General features: G+C 39.0%; 1 protein-coding gene across 2 annotated transcripts in view; it reads right to left on the reverse strand.

Moving 5' to 3' along the window:
* The window catches only part of abcc8 (ATP-binding cassette, sub-family C (CFTR/MRP), member 8), a 58,476-nt gene that overhangs the window by 33,364 nt on the left and 3,937 nt on the right, over positions 1–21,175 (reverse strand). For both annotated transcript variants that reach the window (XM_054619510.1, XM_054619511.1), the window contains 11 exons: positions 18,910–19,051; positions 17,562–17,683; positions 15,250–15,416; positions 12,945–13,187; positions 10,531–10,719; positions 7,223–7,387; positions 6,967–7,122; positions 3,194–3,328; positions 1,429–1,591; positions 602–642; positions 148–293 (listed from right to left, as the gene is read on the reverse strand). In XM_054619510.1, the coding sequence (XP_054475485.1) occupies positions 148–293; positions 602–642; positions 1,429–1,591; positions 3,194–3,328; positions 6,967–7,122; positions 7,223–7,387; positions 10,531–10,719; positions 12,945–13,187; positions 15,250–15,416; positions 17,562–17,683; positions 18,910–19,051 (1,669 nt within the window). The remainder of the gene's footprint in view (positions 1–147; positions 294–601; positions 643–1,428; positions 1,592–3,193; positions 3,329–6,966; positions 7,123–7,222; positions 7,388–10,530; positions 10,720–12,944; positions 13,188–15,249; positions 15,417–17,561; positions 17,684–18,909; positions 19,052–21,175) is intronic.

The following is a 21,175-nucleotide window of genomic DNA, read 5'->3' on the forward strand; positions in this document are numbered from 1 at the left end:
ATTTGAAATCAAACAAGTATTTCCTAGTCTATCTTGAGATAATGAAACTGGATTCTTGGTCATTTATTAAAAAAAATAAAAAATCAGCATGAAGATGATAGATCTGACGTCGCTCTCGACTGTGAAAATTTTATTTTATTTTCTCACCTAACAAGAGCCTTTACGGTGGAGCGCACCACGCTGGAGAGCAGAAAGAGGGGGGTGACCAGGATGTGAAAGAGGGACAGAGAGGCAAAGGCCACAGCTGGAGAAAGATCAGCGTCCTCAGAGATGTGAACATGAACCACAAACGTCTGCAGGATGAAAAGAAGGACAAAATGGCTGAGGTTAGTCTCAGCAGCATGGATTTAGATTCCTAAACCTGGTATCTGTCGGTCTTTCCTAATCTGTCAACACTTAAGTCTGCAATCATGAAAGACTTATAAATACAGGCAGGATTTAGTGTCAGAGAGCCTCCCGATGTGTCACTGTGAAATGTCACTGGACACTGCCTCTGCTCTGTCATTCACACAGGGGGGGGGAGTCAACAGGAATTAATTTAAAAAAAAAAAATCAGCATGAAGATGATAGAACTGACGATAGAGCTAGAATTTTAACTCACCGTCAATACAGCTGCAATTGGAATAGCTGCATTCATGAAAACTGAAAGCAGAAAACAAACAAACAGGAAGAAGTAAAGGCGTTTTCCAGGACCTAACCGAGTGAAAATAAACAATGTTAAGTTGAAAATAACAGTTTTTCTATTGCGTCCCTACATTCTCACAAAAAAGGCAGTAATTTGTCCATGTCAATGTTGTCAATGATTACTTGTTTAAGGTTGTTATTGCAGTGGCAGTAGTCACTAGACAATACTGAGTAGTCTCAGCTTTGAATTCATATTTATTTCATCTTGCTTTCTATTACTGTCATAAAATTGTTCTGTTCCATTCGTCTCTTTTGTCAGGGAGGATATTATTAATGCTCACTCCTATTCAATCTGCAATTATTGATTTTAGATTTCAACACAGTCTATTACAATACTGGAGCTGTGCAGACTACAGCCACTGTTCACCTGGAAGACGATACGATAGCATCTGTAGAAAACAAATAAGTAATGATTGACCATATTGTCCAGTGAATTCTTAGGTACTGTAAATGGGGAATGAATGGAAGCACAATAATCGATGTTAGCCATGCCTCAAACATTAATTACCTTTCCATCAAGTTATTTTTATACTTATGTGTTGAAACATAGATGTTGACTGTAAATTGTTGGGTGCTATTAATGTGGAACTACAATAGAAACACAGTAGTCAAGTAAAAAGGTGATGCAGTGCAAAGCCTTTTTTTCTGAGGAAGAAACATTTCACATTTTGCGCACACACATTTCATAAAGCTAAAATGTAAAAGGCAAAGTTCCGTGTGTGCAGAGGGGACAAAGTGTTTTACTGGATATGGATGTGTAAAGAGCGAAGGCCTGTAGGCTGGTGAGCTCTTTGCTCCTGGTCCCCTCCACACTGTCACAGAAAATGTGTTCCCAGGCATACAGCTTCAGCAGCTTGATGCCCCGTAGCAGCTCGTTGGTCTTTTTTAGTCGTTCGCTGGAGTATTCCTGTTAGAGGAAAAGGGGAGAATGTTATTATACAACCGTAATTCAACACATCAAAGTGTTCATCCTGAGGGAGACATGGGCATAATAGCCTCTATGTCTCTGAGTACAATCCAGACACACAAACATCTGACCCATCTAAGCAAGTGTTTTTCCCTGGTAAAAAGCCATCCTCTTTCAAGGACCGTAGAAAACAGTTTCATTACATAAATTTGATTTGTAGCAGTTGGAAGCAGCAGGCTTGCGGCAAGATGATGATATCTTGTGTGATTGAAAATGTTTTTCTTGTTTCTTCTCTTCAAATAAAACAATTGTTTTTTCTCCAAGGAAATACTTGTTTTGTGGTGTCCAGAAGCATGTGTGTGTGTGTGTGTGTGTGTGTGTGTGTGTGTGTGTGTGTGTGTGTGTGTGTGTGTGTGTGTGTGTGTGTGTGTGTGTGTGTGTGTGTGTGTGTGTGTGTTTGTTTCTGTGTGTGTGCGTGTGAATGTGTGTGTGTATCTGGGAGAGAGAAGCGTGATGTCGTGATTCTACACCATCATTACTTCCATTTCATTAGCTGGTATGAGGTGACCAACTGTGTTTGCTAAGTTCTGCATGAAACTGAAACCCACATTGAAGACATTGTTAGCATTACAATTCAACATGTGAATATATGGTTGGTAACCAAACACTGGTAAAAAAAATAGCCCCTCCTTTTAGTTTCCCCATGATGCACTGGGAGTTGTATAAAGTTAACTTGATTTCAACATATTATAACAAAACAAACAGTCTGAAGCTACGCTAGCAGTTCTGTGAGGCCTTAATGCTCATTGCAAAGTAAACCAAAGACAATCTAAAGTTTTGACCTGAGAACGATGCTAGATAAAAAGTCAGGGGACAGTTGACCAAGACCTTGTATGTCTAATTTATAGAGATTTCACTCTGAACAACAAATGTCAACCTCATGGTGGTACAAAATGAAAAGTCGAGGATCACCAAAATGATTTCCTCCTTGAGGGTTGTAAAGACATTCCTCTAAAAAAAACCAAATTATATTAAATTCAGTTCAGTTTTATTTGTAAAGCCCAATATCACAAATTTGCCTCAGAGGGCTTTAGAAAATGTACAGAAAGTGACATTCTCTATCCATGGACCCTCGCATCTGATAAGGAAAAACTCAATCCCCCCCAAAAAAAACCTTAAGAAGGCTGTAAGAAACCTAAGGGAGAGTAACTAAGTAGCGATCTCTCTTCCAGGATGGGCAGAAGTTTGCTAAATGTAATGTGTAGAGAATGAACAACATAATGAAATTACAACATATGACTAAAATCATAAACGTAATGAGAGTATCAATAGCAGTAGTAGCACTTATAATAACAGATATAATAATATAACAATTATTACTTCTATTAATAACAGCAGAAGTGAAAATAATAGAATGATAATGAAAGTAGAATCCTATAGTTATTGAAATATTTCAGTCTGGACCAAAGTGGTGGACCGCCTGCCTGACCAAAGAAATTGCCATCCATTACTGGATGGCAATTTCTGCATGGTTAAAAATAGATCATAATAGACACATAAACTACTGCATCTCTGTAGAAGAACCAATAAAAAAATACTCACCAGGGTGCTCTTTTGTGTCTGGGAAAGCTTGGTGGCCACAAAGTATTGTACAGGAGCTAACACAGCGATGACGGTCGCTCCAATCAAGGCACTGATTCCCAAGAGGTAGTAGAGCAGGATCACTCCCACAACAATCTGAGAGTCAAAGATACAGAGAAACAAAAAAAAGTGAATATTGTAACCTTGTGGAGAGAAGAATGAGGATAAAATATTTAGAAATATGCAGTCTCCACTGACCAATAAAAATAAATCATATTACCACAGTGCACTGCTTTGTGAGAGGCAGTGACCTTCAGCACAACATCATACATGCAAGAATATATCTTGCAAGTCACATACAGCTTAAAACCCCCATTTTTTAAAACAACATCCTTTGAAGGGACATCATTATGTAACTAGATGTAAAAAATGACATTCAGAAATGCATGTTTACAAGTGAAGGAACATGCAAAGCTGCACATCTCTATATACAAGAATGATCGAAATCCTTTATTATCTTTCACATATAGTAACTCTCTCTCTCTCTGCCTCGGTTTACAACAGAGGTGACTCATTGTGCTTCCACCTGTCCTTGGCTCCTTTCCAGCCTACCCATTGTCTTTGGCATCCCACTGAGCACATGTCGGATTCAGGAATCCCAGGACACAAAGAAGCTGATGGAGAGGGATGTGACATTTCACACTCGTACACCCCCTCCTTCATCTGTCACAGGATAATGTATACCACTGGGTAACAGGGACGTGATGAGAAAAACACGGCAAGTCATGATTTGAGTTGCTTTTTAAAATAACTATTTAAAAAAATCATCTTTTTCAGTGGTAGCCTTCCAGGTATGAGTCTGTTACCATGGCATTTTGCATGGTAATGTGCAGTTGTAAAGCCATCAACCCCCACACCATTCTGTCAGCTTCTCTCATGATTCCCACCTGATATAAGTGTGAGATGTAAAAAGCTTCACGCTGCATTAAGGTACCACACAGTATTAACATTCCCTCTTATTGGACAGACCACTTCCTAACTTCCCCTTAGCACTTCAAGGTGAACTACTGGACACTGCCTTTTTGGTAGTTCGTCGAAATGATCACTTTACCCAAAATCAAACGAGACTATAAGTCTACAGCCGTGGTAGCAGATACATTTAGTCAGAATACCTTCTAAATTGTCTTTATGATGGTGCTGTTAAAATCTATATTTTATATGATAAGTGAAAGATGGCTCTCTGGGACACTTGATGGAATGGAGCCATCATAAACAAATTTAGTTGTTTGTCTAAATGTCTGCAGTGAAAAACAAAGATCTGTTTAATTCACTAATAAATAAGATTGGCTTTTATAGGTTCCAACTCAGCAGATCACGTTTCATTAATTATGCCAACCTTGAATTTCAATGTTGTAAGTGTTGTACGGCACTGGTCCAACTGTTATAAAAATATGAACATCATGCAACTGATTGTGCCTCTATGTCCAAATCATCCACATGCCCCTCTTTAAATGACAATTAAATGAAAATAATGTGTTTTTAAAGTGTTGTGGTCAATCTGTATTCAAAATTAATTTATTCTCAGTAATTGTTGCCACAGCTCTGATTGTTGTTCTTTGGAGTTGTTACAGCTATTTCTGCTTTCCCAAAGCTTTGATTTCCCTGCACCGCCCCTGGCATGATGCATTAATAAATTAACAATATGCAGCAGGTTAATGTGAATGTGGCAATGTGTTTAACTGTGAGATGTAAAAAACTTCACGCTGCATATGGTAACACACAGTATTAACATTCCCTCTAATTGGACAGACCAATTTGTCCCAATGATCACTTTACCCAATACCAAACGAGACTACGAGTCTACAGCCGTGGTAGCAGCTACATTTAGTCAGAATACCTTCTAAGTTATCTTGATGATGGTGTTGTTAAAATGTATCTACTATCTTGTAAAATTTGAGATATTTTACAGGATAAGTGAATACTTTGACCTGCTGGTGGCGCAATGATAAAAGTTAGGGGATCACCAAATTGGTTACAGTTTATCCTGATGGGAACAGGAACGTCAGAACCAAATATTATGGGAATGTATCCAGCAGCTGTAGAGATATTTCAGTCCGAACCAAAGTGGTGAATCTACAGGACCAACAAGTCTAGAATGACTGAAAACAAGACAGGACATTTTTCTCTCTGGATAAATACAAATATGTAAGTTTCTGAAATGTGTGATTATCTTACCTAAAAGAAATTCAATGAGCAGCTTTAGCCTTTTATTTCCTGATTAACTGCAGCAGCTTAGAATTGAATGAAAATCTCAAAATGACAAGCTTGGAAAATTGGAGAAATAGACATTTGAGCAAAAGAGTCATGTGTTTCTTTAACACAGTACATAGTTATTAAGCTGGCAGCTCAAGTCAACTAAGCCACATAAAATACCTTTTTCACAGCAGACGTTTTGGTTCGTCATAGCAGGAAAAGCACAGGTGGAACAGATACCATAAAAAACAACTACATTACATTTTGGTGACTAATTCCAGCAATCTGGTATTGTGCATGCTGGCTCACTGACATGGCTAACTGGGACACCTGATGGAATTGAGCCATCATAAACAAAATTAGTTGTTTGTCAAAATGTCTGCAGAAAAACAAAGATCTGTTTACTTCACTAATAAAAAAGTTTTGCTTTTATAGGTTCCAAATCAGCAGATCACGTTAAATACAGTATATCATGCCAATATTGAATTTGAATGTTGTGATTGTTAAAAAAAAAATGTGAAAATCATGCAAATGATTGTGCTTCTATGTCTAAATCATCCATATAAACCTCTCTAAATGACAATGGAATTAAATTCTTCAAAAGACGTCAAAATCCTTTTTTATTTTTGGCCACAGCTCTGATTGTTGTTCTTTGGAGTTGTTACAGCTATTTCTGATTTCCCAGAGCTTTGATTGCCTCCCCTGGCCTTGAATGTTGATATATTAACAATATGCAGCAGGTAATGTGAATGCAGCAATGTGTGTAACTGTATTTCTGTTTCTATTTTTTACATTTGTATAAAATGAGAGAGGCCAGAGGGGAAAAAAAAAACATAAGGTAAATATGACAAATAAATATCTTTAATAGAATGGTAGCAAAATAGTTACGGAAAATGTTATTTCTATGATTAACCATGATGTTTGGATTCAACTCTACTTTCTCCCAAGGACTTAATAGTGTATGAATAACAACGTTAATTATACAAAACTGAGTCATGAATTACACAATCAAGTTATAGGACAACAGTATAAAAAGCGTGAAGGTCACAGGCTTGAAACTGACAGCTCACATTAACAGTGTATCTTTTCTAACTCCCACAAGGGCTATAACACTTCAGCCTCCACATCTCTGAATACAATCCTTTACTTTCCACATGATCGTCAAGTGAGCTTTGCCCTACATAACATGAGCCTGATGAAAAAAGACAATGCATGGCATGATAAAAAATGTAGTGTAACAAACACAATTTAGAAGTTAACACAAATACAATAATGCAATAATACACAATATACAATAAAAGAGCAAGGCAAAAACTGACATGCAGCTTAATGGCAAAAATAAAACTAAATCACACAATGCATTGTGACGCAATGTAGAACTTGATTTATAGTTGTACGTTAAGGGATTGTGGTGTAGCTATGTATCTTGTGAAAGTAGCTGACATGAGACTACACAAGTCGGGGTTACGGCACTTACAGAGATAACACATGAATACGAGAAGAACCCATTAGTTAATAGAGTAGAAAAACATGTTTCCTACCTGTACTGGCATGGCCCACAGGTTAGGACAGAGGAAAAAGAACCACATGAGCTGGTTGGTGTCTATGGCAACCAGGTTACAGATCTGAGCAACAGTCAACTCGCCCATGGACATGTTGGAGGTGCACAGACGCATGATCTTGTTGTAGATTTTTGTCTGGGGAGAAGACAACCACATTCACATCCATGTGGACAAACAGTTAGAACCTCAATAATCTCTCATGGCAGTCATATGTCACATGGAATATTTCCTATACCTGTATGGCCCCGCGCAGGTTGATGCCTGTTTCAATGGCCACATAGTAGGAGGCCTGAAGAAAGGTCCTCTGCAGGAGCAGAGCAAAGAAGAGCAGCACAGCCAGCACATATGCATTCTCTAGAAACTCCTTGGAGGAAATGAAATAGATTCCTAGCAAACTCATCTGGAAACATGGACAGGTAGAGAGAGAGGGAGATGGACGTATCGATTAGTTTATAATTGAACAGACAGGCAGGAGCCTCGCCAAGGTCAATAACACAAGCTGAGCTCTACAGGATTGGATTAAACTTTGTCAGTGATGACTTTCAACCAATGTTGTTCCTGTTAATCACTTCAAAAGTTGAGGGTTACCACATCCATTTCAAATGTATCATTTTGATTGCACAGCAGGCTACAACGTTGCATGTGAAACTCCATCAAACTGAAATGAAGAGGAGCAGACAGACTGTATCACACAGCAGATATGTGCGGTTTGAACTGGACACAAAATAAGAGTACGGCTCAGCTACAAAAGACAGATACGGTATCTCACTCAAAGATGAATTAATTCTGCATCAGGTAATGAGCATTCACAGCATCCAATCCTGTATAAGACCTTTTTCAGTCTTCTCTCCAAACTGACACACTGTTGAGAGCATTTACGTTGAGTGTTTTTCTTTTAATCATTTTCAAACTAACTTTTGATATTCCACTGGCTTGTGTGGTTGTGACTTTCAAACAAATAATTGCAGAGTTAAGAAGGCTGCCTGAATGGAATCTAAGAAACCAAGACAGCTTCGCCAGCAAAAGGTCACATAAATATTTGATGAGAATTAAATTAGTACACTATCAGGACAGGTGGGAGGGAGGGTATCATCAAACTGTAACAATGACCTTTGAGATAAAGGAGGAAGCCATGTGATGTCTGTCATTTCTGCTAAAGCTGTGTTTGTCTGTTTTTGAGTTCTTAAGCTCTTTATATATATAATTACTAAGGATTAGTTTTTCCCAAACTTTACTTTTATTGCTACTAATAGTATGTAATGTTATACAAAAAGTACTTAAGATTTGAAACCCAAGTTCTTAGGGCCTTTAAGACAAAACAAGGGATACATTAATGGGTTAAAAAGACTGAAGTAGTTCGTGGAATAGATGTCAACAAAAAAAACAGCAGCTCAGAAAACATATTTTGACAAGCAGGTGAAACTTGTCATAGCAAAGAAAACAATGTCTGACTGCCACATTTCGGTGACACTTAACCAGAGAATGAAACGAAGATGACACCGTGTTGTTTAATTTTCCAACAAACAAAAAGCGATGCTATAATCACGTAAAAATTCTTGTTGTGATTTGGCAGCACACACATAAAATGCAAAATCTACATTTCAACTCTGTATTACAAATGTGTTCATATATTCTTAACTCAATGTTTACTTGATTCTGCTAGGATAGACTAAGTATATTGTTCTTGCTTTCTTAAATTGCTCTTAACTGTACCAAGCCTGCTTAAAAGTGTTAGTGTTTGATGCTGATTCTGTTGTTTGTGCTTTTCCTGTAATCAGGAACTGCTTTGAGAGGTGTGCTTTAGTTTCAATAGGTCAATTGTCCTCTTAACTGCTAGGGGGAGTGGCTTACACTCCTGGCAGACAATGAGCAATCAGTAGGTAGGTCCTTAACCACTGCTGGTGGCTGGAAGCGTCAGGCAAACGAAGGCTAGGGCGAACAAAGGCAACAGGGCGACTTTTTCAAGCCAGACTTCTCGAGCGTGTACTTGCGGGTCAGTAATTTGTTTGTATTGACTACCATGTGTTTGCATCCTATTTCTGTCTGTTCCTCTGTCCGGTGGTCACGTAGACAGTGGGTCACTCCCAGGTGCCGTGACCCCACTAATCTCATCTATCCCACTCTCTCAGCCCATGGTGAGCAAGTGGTGTCGGGGGGGCTTTGGAACTGCCAGTCGGCAGTGCCTAAAGCTGAGTTAATCTCAGGCTACGCATCCTTGCTCTCCCTCAACTTTCTTGCTCTAACTGAGACCTGGATCACACCAGAAAACACTACCACACCCGCAGCTCTGTCAGATGTGTACTCCTTCTCTCACACTCCCAGAGCTGCGAGGCGAGGTGGTGGCACTGGCCTGCTAATTTCCCCAAAATGGAAATACTCTCTTGTCTCTGTTCCACAGTTCTCCCCGTCCTCTTTTGAATTTCATGCTGTTACTGTCACTTATCCAGTCAAGCTCGCCATTGCAACATCAGGAGGATTCGCCCACCAGGCCCTCTTGGTGAGTTCCTGGAGGACCTTGCCACACTAGTCTGCACTTCCATGACTATGGCTCCGCACTCATCATGCTCTGCGGAGCTTTCCAACATCCAGACTGATAAGTTAGAACCACTGCTTTCCTTCCTCTCCTCCTTTGACCTCTTCGCTCCTCTTCTCCTCCTACCCACAAGGCCGGCAACCAGCTGGATCTTATCTTCACAGGACACTGTTCTACCGCTAACCTCTCTGTCACTCGACCCCTCCAGCTCTCGGACCACTACTTCTGTCCTACCCTCTCCCTCAGAGGTCTCTCCCCCGACTTCCACCTACGGTCACAGCTTTCTACCCGTCCTGTCCCCTCAGTGGTGGAATGAACTCCCCACTGACGTCAGGACCTCGCTGCCCATCTTTCGGCGCAGGCTGAAAACTCACCTCTTCAAGAAGTACTACCCTGAGCCTTCCTCGTAGCACTTATTGCATTCGTATTATTTGTTGCACGTATTGTATTCGTATCAGTTCGCTGCACTTATCCTATTCTTAGTAGTTTGTAGCACTTATTGTATTCGTTTACTACACTTATCCTATTCGTAGTAGTTTGTAGCACTTATTGTATTCGTATTAGTCTGCTGCAATTATTGTTTTCGTAGTATTTTGCCTCTGCACTATACTTTTGCTCTGGTTTATGCTTTAAGATGATTGTTTAAGAAAGGAGATGCACTTATGACTTCTGGTGACTAGTAGTTCTCTTGAATACCTATGTTGAATACACTTCCTGTAAGTCGCTTTGGATAAAAGTGTCTGCTAAATGCCTGTAATGTAATGTAATGTACTTACTAGCTCTAGAGCTTATGACTGTATCCCACAGCCTGCTTCAGGAAATGGGATATATTATGCATATTATCAAAAATCATTATCAATAAAGAAATTGACCTGCTTGGATCCTTTGGATATATTTTTGGGAAAGAAATGTTGTGAAAAACATTAATGTAAAAAATTACATTACGTCACGTCAGTTGCGTTGTGTTGTGTTAACCTATTGTGTGCATGGCAGCATGGTTGTTCCCTCACCGGCTGCTGAATGGTGCGGTTGTCCTTGCTGATGTGGTGGACAATGCCAGAAATGCAGAGGGGGCCGGCGAAGCCCAGCAGGTCGGCCAGGAAACGGAATGTGATGCTGAGGATGAGAGGTCTGCCAAATGCTTTCCTCAAGGCCTGCCAGATCAACTTGGGGCCCTGTTGTGCTGTGCCTTGATGCTTCTGAGGGAAGATAAATAGAAAGGGGATCAGAGTAGGAAATATATCATCGTGGTGAGTGAGTATGATTAGGGGAAACGATCTGCATTCAGATGTTGAATGTCATCAGCTGAATAAAGCCTTGGCACTAAGTGAATGACACTTTTGTCTACATTACTTTAAAGGATATGGATTATTAAAATCTAAAACACAAATATAAATCATCATCTATCATGTTGTTTCATTAGTGTGATGATGAAGGCTGCTGTTGAAGCTAGGAGTAAACTGGTTTGTTATTTCTTTGCAACAAATATTATACATAGCCATTCCTCTGTGGAGCTGTACTGGCAGCACAACAAAAGCGAAAGCAGCAAGGTTAGACAACACAGCATGCTAACAGAGCAGGAGAAGGTAATGGCTTGAACATAAAAGCTGACACCATTAACTCAAGAGTCGCTCCACTACTGCAACAGACACCTGGAAAATTAGGTCAAGTTAAGCGCTCCAATGCTGCACGTTGGTGCTGCTGCTGCTGCATCATGGGTGGTGGTGATTAATGGGGAGTTGCACAGTGGAACTCAATCAGTCATGTTTAACTGCTCTTTGACTGATGATGCTGGAAAACCCTGACAGTTATGCAGAGTATAAGGATTAATCAGAAACAGGCTGTTTTTTTTAACATTAAAAATAACTGAGAATGAAATAGATACTTTTTAGGCAGATTTGATGAGCTACTGATCTTAATAAATTGCTTTATAAGGTCCAAAATATATTAACTTCACAACAAGACAACAGCTTGGTTCAGTTAGTTAGCAGTGATCAGAGGAAAACATCTGGACTGTCACGTTGCAGTAAACACTCCCAGACCATTTTGTGTGTGTACATCTCTGTGAGCATGACTGATTCATTCACAGAACTGTGAGAGAAGACGTGACTGTCAACATGTTTCTATATCTTTCCATTTGAGCTAATGCTGAACCTCCGCCTTCACACGTAGCATATGTCACTGTGCGCGTCACACTCATTCTACCTTGGGTTCAAACGAGTAGGAAGGAGGACGTTTCTTCTCACACACACGGAGTGAAACTATCTTCCCATGAAGTGCAGTGCTTTCACCCCCACAGGGGTCGAGATGTCGCCTAGTTCACAGTAGAATGGGAATGACCCCCCCCCACCTCTCCACTGGGATCTCTCAGTCTCTCTCATCCCTCGCTGCTCCCGGAAGGAAGTGGGGTTGCGTTCACACCGGACGCACATGCAGAAGTGATAGATCTCTGTGACCTTCTAAACATTGGAAAACAATGACCTGTACAGGAGGCCCCTCACCTCTGCGACTGACAAGTGCACACAAAAAATGAGACGGAGAGGAAAGAAGGAGAAATTATCTGTAACGGAGAAACATCTCCCGTCCGTGGATCGTGTCAATTTAACTGGAAGAACACCATTTTGGTGTGTGAGCAGTTTGGAAAAAGAAAGATGGGACATGGATAGTTTCATCTGCCTGTCAATTCTCTAACAACATCATCTACATTATCTGTTCTGCTAACAAGGCTATTGGTCAACAAATGGGCTCAAAGTGAAGTGAAGTGGGGCCATAAAGCACAAAACAAGCTGCACTCTAAGGTCTTACATAAATACTTATGTCCCCATACGTGATGATCTCTTGATGAATCACCACATTCAGAAAGAGAAAGCAGTTTCTCCTATTTCATGATCTGGTTTGCCCGAGTATGTTTGCCTTGAATAAGATAAGAACCCTTCACATGCAGACATTTGCTATGTCATTTGTGTTAAAATATTTTCAACATTGACAAAAAATATCTTGGACACACGATATTATCACTCACTTTTTTCAGATTTTCTTCTGTTACTTTCAGTTGCCATCTGCACCAGTGCTTGATACATCCGCAATTACTTATTCATCACCAATGACGCAAGTGACAGAGTGATGCTTTTGATTTCCACCAAATCAGTTACAAGATCTCAGAACTAAAATCAAACAAATCTCACAAAAAGATTTGCAGAAAATGTCAAATATTGGTAATTATTACAAAAAAAAGAGCATCCCTTCAATTTCTTTGGAAATGCACATGGTAGAAAATGACACAGCATTAACTCATGTGAAATATACTTGTGTGACACTCCAAGGATCTATGGGCTGAGTTGATTTTAGCACTAGGCGGCAATCCCATGTTCTACACAAAGAAGTAAAGACTACCAACACTAAAACAGTCAGTCGTTGCACTAACCTTCTGGTCTTCGAAGGCCTTCCGTAGCTTTATGTAGTTGGTGAGGGCTCTCATGGCGATGGGCAGTTTGCCAATGACCTTGAGGTCGATGGGTCGCCTGTGAGCGGCGGTAATGAAGGTGTTCATCCACCAGTAGGTGGCTTTGGACAAAAGGTTGACGAAGGGCTGCAGGAAACGAACACCCAGGTCCTGGAGATCCTCTGGAGGCTTCTCCTCTGTTGGGTCAGCGAAACACATATAGCGCTGTGATAAAAGAGAGGACAGAAAGACAAGTTTGATTTATTATTCAACTATCGAGGGTGAATACAAAAACATCCAACCGCTAATTCGACATTCAATGAAACAGAAAAGTCAGTTTATCTGTGACGACATCTATAGATAATAATTATAAATTCCTCAATACTGAATATTAGAGCTACAACACAGTAGATACGACAGTTGAAAACACTCTTATTAGTGGGATTTATCACAGCTGCCGAAGGACAAATTGTCTCTATTGTGGATTAATTACATTTCATCTGTTTTTCTTTCACAACCATTGGACTGAACTGAATAGAATAAATAGATAATATTAGAAGTGGGTCAATTTAGCCTCACAATATAATATGAGGACAGTGAAGCAGAGTCAATGGATGTTTTGAAGCTTTATGGAAACTAGGTCAGTGACTGGCAGATGAAATACAGAATATGTCCAAACACTGGTTTCTATTTTTGAACATATACAGAAATCATATTTTTTTAATATACTGAAGGTTTCTCAATATTCTGTTTTCATGATGTTGTTTTAAAATTAATCAAGACAAGAATAAAAATCACCAACTGTGTTTTGCAAATTCATGTCTTGTTACCGTATTTTCCGCACTATAAGGCGCACTTAAAAGCCTTTAATTTTCTCAAAAAACGACAGTGCGCCTTATAATCCGGAGCGCCTTATATATGGATTAATTCTGGTTGTGCTTACTGACCTCGAAGTGATTTTGTGTGGTACACGGCGCTCTGTCAAAATGTTTTAGTACGACTTTGGTAAACTACAAAGCCGCACCGCTTGCAGCATTACGGCTACCGTAGTCAGGAGCGTCGCGGAGTAATACATACTGTGCTTCACCATAATATTACAGTGTGTGTGTATAAGGACCCCAACATGGCACCTGTCAAGAGACACGCTTACGACGCGGACTTCAAACTCAAGGCTATCAGTCACGCAGTAGAACATGGGAATAGAGCAGCTGCGAGATAATTCAACATTAATGAATCAATGGTACGGAAGTGGAGGAAGTTTGACTGACTGACTGTTTTGTTTCGCTTAATGCGCCTTATAGTCCGGTGCGCCTTATATATGAAAAAATATCGAAAATAGACCATTCATTGACAGTGCGCCTTATAATCCAGTGCGCCCTATAGTGCGGAAAATACGGTATGTATTAATCAGATGAATTTGATTAAACAATTGGAAGGATAAGCAGTTTTTGGTGATGGAAGCCAATCAAGCCAAGTCAAGTTCAATAAGAGATGTGTGCTCAGTGCAGAGGTTAACAGACACAAACAGTCTAAATTGTCCAGAAGAAAATGTGTACACTACTCTGACATCAAAAGCAGAATTATCAAAAGCTATGACCATGATCGGCTTGTTGTACAATCGATACAATACAGCCAGACAAATGATAAGAGAGGAACATAAAGGTCATAAACATGAAGATCAAGTTTAGTGTGACTGCAGGCAGGCACACCTTTAAACCTTGTGTGAGCTAGTTGGCAGCCTGAGTCTCTAATTGTCGGTTTCATAAAGCTGAGAGGATCTGGCCTTAAACTATAATCTTGATTATTTTTTTTCATTTTGTCCTTCCTTTAATGATTCTTTCTGTGTTTTTGTTTTTCTTGCCTTTTTTTTGCTGTCTTTTTTCATGAGAGGTTTGTGCTTTTGTTCCTCTAAATATGTGTTTTTAGCCATGCTAGCATGTCTGGCTGTCGGTCAGCCAGTCGGTTTACCACTTTGATCCAGACTGAAATATCTCAACAATTATTGGATGGATTACTGTGAAAGATTACTGTACAGGATGAAGCCACATTACTTTAGTGATCCACTGCCCTTTTATCTGGCACCACCATGAGGTTTACTTTTTGAAAAACAAACATACAGCATCATTGCATCCAATCTATTTTCATCCCAACCAGGGCAGCTTTACTGATCACTGATCAACTCACATTTGGATTTCAGACTAAAAAGAGAAGTGACTGGAGCTAAAAAGTGGCAACAATCAGATGGATACACACAACTTCACACAAGATATATCACCCACAGACTCACCCTTCCCAGGATCACATTGATCTCCACAGCCAGTAGGAGTCCATACAGCAGCACCAGTAGTCCGGTGATGCAATAGCGTAGCTGCCTGGGGCTGATGCCATGCTCAGTGTACTTGGCAAACTTGATAGTCTTCATGGTGAAGGCAAGCACCCAGTAGATTAGCAGGGCTGAGGAGATTTAGCATGGATCAGAGAAAGAAAGGAAATCACTGGATGAGCCAAAAAGATAAATAACAGGTTATTTCAAACTCGTCACATTAAGTCAAATAATACATATATATATTATATATATATATAAATATTTTACTTCTTTCTTTCAACCTCCTCTTATACCTCTAGTCCTCCCGTTAGAATACCAACAGCAACACATCACCAATGTGTTTCTTACAGCTGCAAGGTCAACACCTTTCATCCACTAAATAGCAGGTTAGTCAGTTTTCTTTACTTCTTGAAGATCTTCCATCTTTAGTCCCACGTCAGTTTAAGATGTTTGCTGGGGCAAACATTGAGATATTTATTTATTTTTCCCATCACATTTGAAATGATGAAGGCATGAGCAAATTGCAAGGAAGTACAAAATGTAAAACATACTTTGGTGTTTAATTTTTACCTCTTTACTTAAGATTTCATGAAAATGAAATTTGTTTACACAAATTTATTTGTGTAAACACTGATAAAGATAAAAAGATTATATTGTATGGGAACAGGGAAACAAGATAATCCTCTCAGACTCTCATACTTTACTAATATATTTTGAAGAGCATCTCTACGTGACAGTGGCTGCGTGAGAGTCAATGGGAGAGTCTCAATTTAGGAGAATTACTTTCCGTTTATCCAATGATGAACCCAGCATGGCTCAACCACTTTCCTCAAGAGACTGACTGTGCCAAGGGCGGGTGATTGACTTAAGGAGAGTAACGAGTAAGGAACTGCGAGCTGAACACAGATGAGTTAATGATGCATGAGGAGGAGAAGAACAGTCGAAGCACACAGAGGGATTCTTACAGAAGCAAACATGGGACCAAAACTAAAAATGGACTAAGGTAAAGGGTAATAATGATGTGAAATGAAATTAATTTATGTATTTCAAATGGGTGACATACTGATCTATGAAGAGATATATCACTGGCTCATGGCTGACTAATATACCTTGTCTAACATGAAAAAACTTTGTTGTTGCTGTGGGAATATCTTATTATGGTGTATTAATTCTCACAGGTCATAAAGGGTTGCCAAGAAATCTATACTTGTTAAAACACAGAACACGGTGTAGATCTTTCACCAAAGTAAATTTAATTAATATCTAGCACTACAATTAGACTTTCACTACTATCTGAGTGTAATGACCCATTCATCAGTAAACAGTTGCACTGATAATTATTTAATCCTGAATAGCTCATGCAGTTTGAATCTGCTGTTGTTCTGACACTAAGTGGTAGACAAGATAAAAAGGGACAGTTTTATATAAATTCTTTGTATTCTCATAGTTCAAAGTTTGATGCTTAATTCATAACGTTTACATTCAAATTCTTAATCAACATTCAAATGCTGCACAGGTTGTTGTTTTTTTGCATGTCTATTGATTATATTTAAACCCACAGTTGCAGATAAAGATTCTGAAACACTAATATATTCAGTATTTTTGCTATTGGCAGAAATACATTATTTCGGTGGTTGTAAAGTTCAAATGTAGAACGAGTTGAAAAGAAGATGAAAAATGAAAAATGTCCCAAAAAATGTATAGAAGAAAATATTCTGCTTCAATCCATATTTGTGGCATTTAGCTTTTCACAAACAACATTTCACTGTTTGCTTTTGCACTTGCTGCACACAAAGAGAAGCATCCACCTGTAATAAAGAGCTGGTGTAGCAGCAATCTAACAGCACCATAAATCCCATTTATATAACCACAATAACAACAAATTTTTCACCCTTTTTTGTAGGGTAATGGCATCATATAATATGATGGACATTCAAAGCTTCTTTTGAAAAATCTCAAGAGAAGTTTTGAACATAAAGAAACAACAATTGGTATAGTCCTGGTTTAACTCATCAAGGCTTCACAAGCCCTGATTATATTTAGCAATGTTTTCACAAGATTTAATCCAATTTTGACACCAAAAGCTCAAAAGCTCTGGGTTCTTGTTTGAAACCCTGAATGGGTGTTTAGTTGAGCTACCAAGAGACCAACAGCGAAAAGACTGGTGGGAGTGATGCTAAAAAAATACTTAAATGTGTTCAGTAAACCTTTCCTCAGTAATTAAAGGCAGATGAGAAAGAGAACAAAGGAAAGCTGTGTTTAAAATACTGTACCTAATAGTAGTTTGGGGAAGTTGGAGGTCTCAATGTTATGATAGTAGATAATAGAGGTGATGCCAGCCATGAAGGCCAGACCTGCCGGCATGTACAAGTGAAGATGGGGGGATTGGCTGAACCTGCAAATGAAAACCAGATAGAGGAGGTAAAAGCTTAGAATAAGCACAAAATCATTATCACTAATGTGAAAGGCTGTCAGCAAAGCTAGGATGCAGAAAAGCTTGGTGACGAGTTGAGCAGATAAAGAGCTCCTCTATTCCCTTCAGTAACAATCACTCACATGTTGTTACCCGCCTCCAGTCTGCAGAAATGGCTGATAAACAGTAATGTGTGTGTGTTTACTGGGAACTGTTCCTCATGGGCTCACTACATTTGACAACAATAGGATTAATATGGCCCAGGCAGAGGAAATGAGAGAATAACAGATAACAAGGAGATGGGGGCTTTAAAGAGAGAAAGGATCAAACATGTCTCATGTGTTTCTTCCAGCATCAACTCCAACTGACAATTTCCCCAGTGGCATAAGGTTTATCAACTGTTGCTGAGTTTGAAGGTAGAGGAGACATAGCTTATTGAAAATAAAGACAACTTTTTTTATTGGAGCACATTGGACAGTTAGAACAGTTGGACAGTAGCTAGCTAGTTTGTTGAATGCTATCTAAATTATCATCTTTTTGTTTCAGGATTAGAATAAAAAAAATGAGGTGCTCAAATATCACAAACCAGTACAGCAGCAGATATCCATTTAGTTGATGAATATGGTAGGAAAGCCGCTTTTATATTATAAACGTTGACTACATCACAAAAACATATTTTCAGATGTCTGCTGATTCAGCATGCTAACATTATAGAAAGCTAGTTTGTTGTTTGTTTTAGCTTGTGATCTGCGTTAGCTAATACTTTACGGAAATATACAAAACTCTAAACTTTAGCAGTGTGGATATTTGCTGCAAGCTAATGTGTTCAATTATGGACTCATGAGCTGTAAATCCTGTTTGAAATTGTATTATTATGAAGAGCCTGGCAATGTTAGTATTGTATGATGTGAATCATTATTTGTTATATGGTGATGAAATTGATAGTGTTTAAATCAGTAAATTCCCTTGCCATCCCAGGTGTAAAATATAGTCTTTGATTAGAGGACTACTTGTTGATCCAGCATAACTCTGTTTAGCAGAAATACACAACTTTTCCAAAGCTAGTTGGTGAGTTTTAAATGAGTAAATAATAATAATAACTGGAATAATTATTGCTAATAAGCTAATAGTCACATAATCAGTGTCATGACAAAGACACTTATACTTGCAGGTTAGATTAGTTATTTAAATGAAGTAGTCAAACATACCCATCCGAGACAATGCCCTCTGCAATCTCACAGACAAGGACGAAGAGCAGGACAAAGGTGAGGAGCCAGCGCAGGTTGTGACCTGGAAAGTGAAGCCAGGTGCTGTGGTGGATGTGGACCTTTGAACTCTGGCTGCCCCAGCCTCAAACACGAAACAGGAAATAAAGTGTGTCACTTTAAATAAACAACCAGGGACAAAAAAAGTGAAATCAGGTCAAAAATTGTTAAAATAGATTACAATGACAAAAGTTGTTTTACTTAGCTGTATATGTTCACTCAATAACGGCCTTTATTTAGTGCTTTCAATTCCCAGTACAACCTTAAACATCATGAGCTACATGACAAAGTGCTCTCTTACTAACAGCAAAGCTGAAGAATAGTAAACTAAAGGAAAGGTCTGCTGGGGTTAATGTGCATGAAACTCTAATTATTATCACTTTCAGTACATCGTTCGATTCTTGGCACATAAACCACTGAGAGATGCCAGATGGCTGCTGGCCTTTAACCCCCAAGTCAATTATTTAAGCTCATATTTTGTCTGCAGCTTCTTTGTCCTTTGTCCCTTCACTTAGCCCGATGTTTGTCTCAACTCAGACTATAATATAACAATGATTCAGTCATCAAAGTGCAATTTATGTCATTAATGGGAGTCACTGCTGTCATAAAACACATCTCTGCTGACCAGATTATGTTAATGACTCCTCTGCTGTTGGCACTTTAGCTGTCGTACAGTTTATCTCGCTGAGAAGTGTTGGCACAGGCTAGAAATCACAAATTCACACACACACACACACACACACACACACACACACACACACACACACACACACACACACACACACACACACACACACACACACACACACACACACACACACACACACACACACTGCATTCCAATGTTGTGCCTTACATTAGGGAAAGTTTCTTATGTAATTTTGTCTGTTTCTAATTATAATTTAAATGGACTTATTCATGTGGCCAACAGCAGGTAATTAGGATTTTGGGTTGTTCAGGGTTGTTGGTTTGACAGTACAAAACAGCTTAAATGATTAAACAACGGAACAATTAGTCAATCAATAGAACAATAAATCTGCAAATATTTTGATAATAAATTGCTCAGTTATATTTAGCAAGAATGTCAAGGATTTGCTGGTTTCAGCTTCAGAAATGTGGTGGTGGTCTTTCTTTGTCTTAATATGATATTAAAAGGAAACATATTTAGGTTTTGGACTGCTGGTCATAGAACAAAACATTTGAATACATCAACGTGAGCTCGCTCTCTGTGAAGGAACATTTTCTGACACTTTATAGGCTGAATAAGCAGTCGATTAATTGAAAAAAAACAATTTACAGATATTGAAAAAAATGATTAATTGCAACCCAACTGAGGTATAATAATCCTCCTCTCTGACTGCAGGTCTTATAAAGGTGTCGATGTTCATGTACCCTAAGCATTCCCTTAAAATGCGAACTGTGATGTGACTATAACTCATGAGCCAGCACTCTAAAGAGCAACACACTACAGCACATAGCTGCAGGGATGAACGCAGTGCAGAACACAGTTTAAAAAAGGTGGACAGAAAAGCCTTCACACCCCCGTGGTTTGCCTTTGGTGACAAAGTTGTTAGCAGTATAGCTCAAGGTGACAGGGCAGCTACCAGTTTCAAGCCAGGTTGTCTTTGGGACAACAGACTCACAGGCCAATTAGTCAGTGTTTTTGTCCCTCCACTTTTAGTCTGCTAATTAGCATAATTTAGTTTTTGTTCTTTTTCTCCTGTTAAGAAAGAAAATGTTTTTTAAAATGACAAACAAACATTTATGAGGGCAACCTCAACGAAAGTTATGTAAACCTCTCCCCTTATGAGTGAGACAAAAAAAAAAGACAAATAGTTTACAGCCATGCTAGCGGCTTTGTGAGACAATGCTAACATGCTGATAGTTAGCAGGTGCATAATGTTTACCATGTTCACCATCTTAGTTTAGCATGCTAACATTTGCTTTATAATGATGGGAAAGACATTAGTTAAACCAAAGTATGGGACAAATTTACATTTTGATTTGATGACAGCATGAAAAGTAAATTAACCACCAAAGCTGTTACTATTCAGGCTGATGAGAACATGAATGTTTGTAAAAGAAATTCATGGCAATCCATCTGATAATTTAGTCTGACTGAAGGAAAGACTTTGCCATCCACAGAGAAATGTCGCTAGCATTGCTAAAAACAGTTAATATCTAATAATGGTGACAGAAATAGCCTACT

The sequence above is a fragment of the Anoplopoma fimbria genome, chromosome 19, assembly GCF_027596085.1.
Source record: "Anoplopoma fimbria isolate UVic2021 breed Golden Eagle Sablefish chromosome 19, Afim_UVic_2022, whole genome shotgun sequence".
Taxonomy (NCBI): domain Eukaryota; kingdom Metazoa; phylum Chordata; class Actinopteri; order Perciformes; family Anoplopomatidae; genus Anoplopoma; species Anoplopoma fimbria.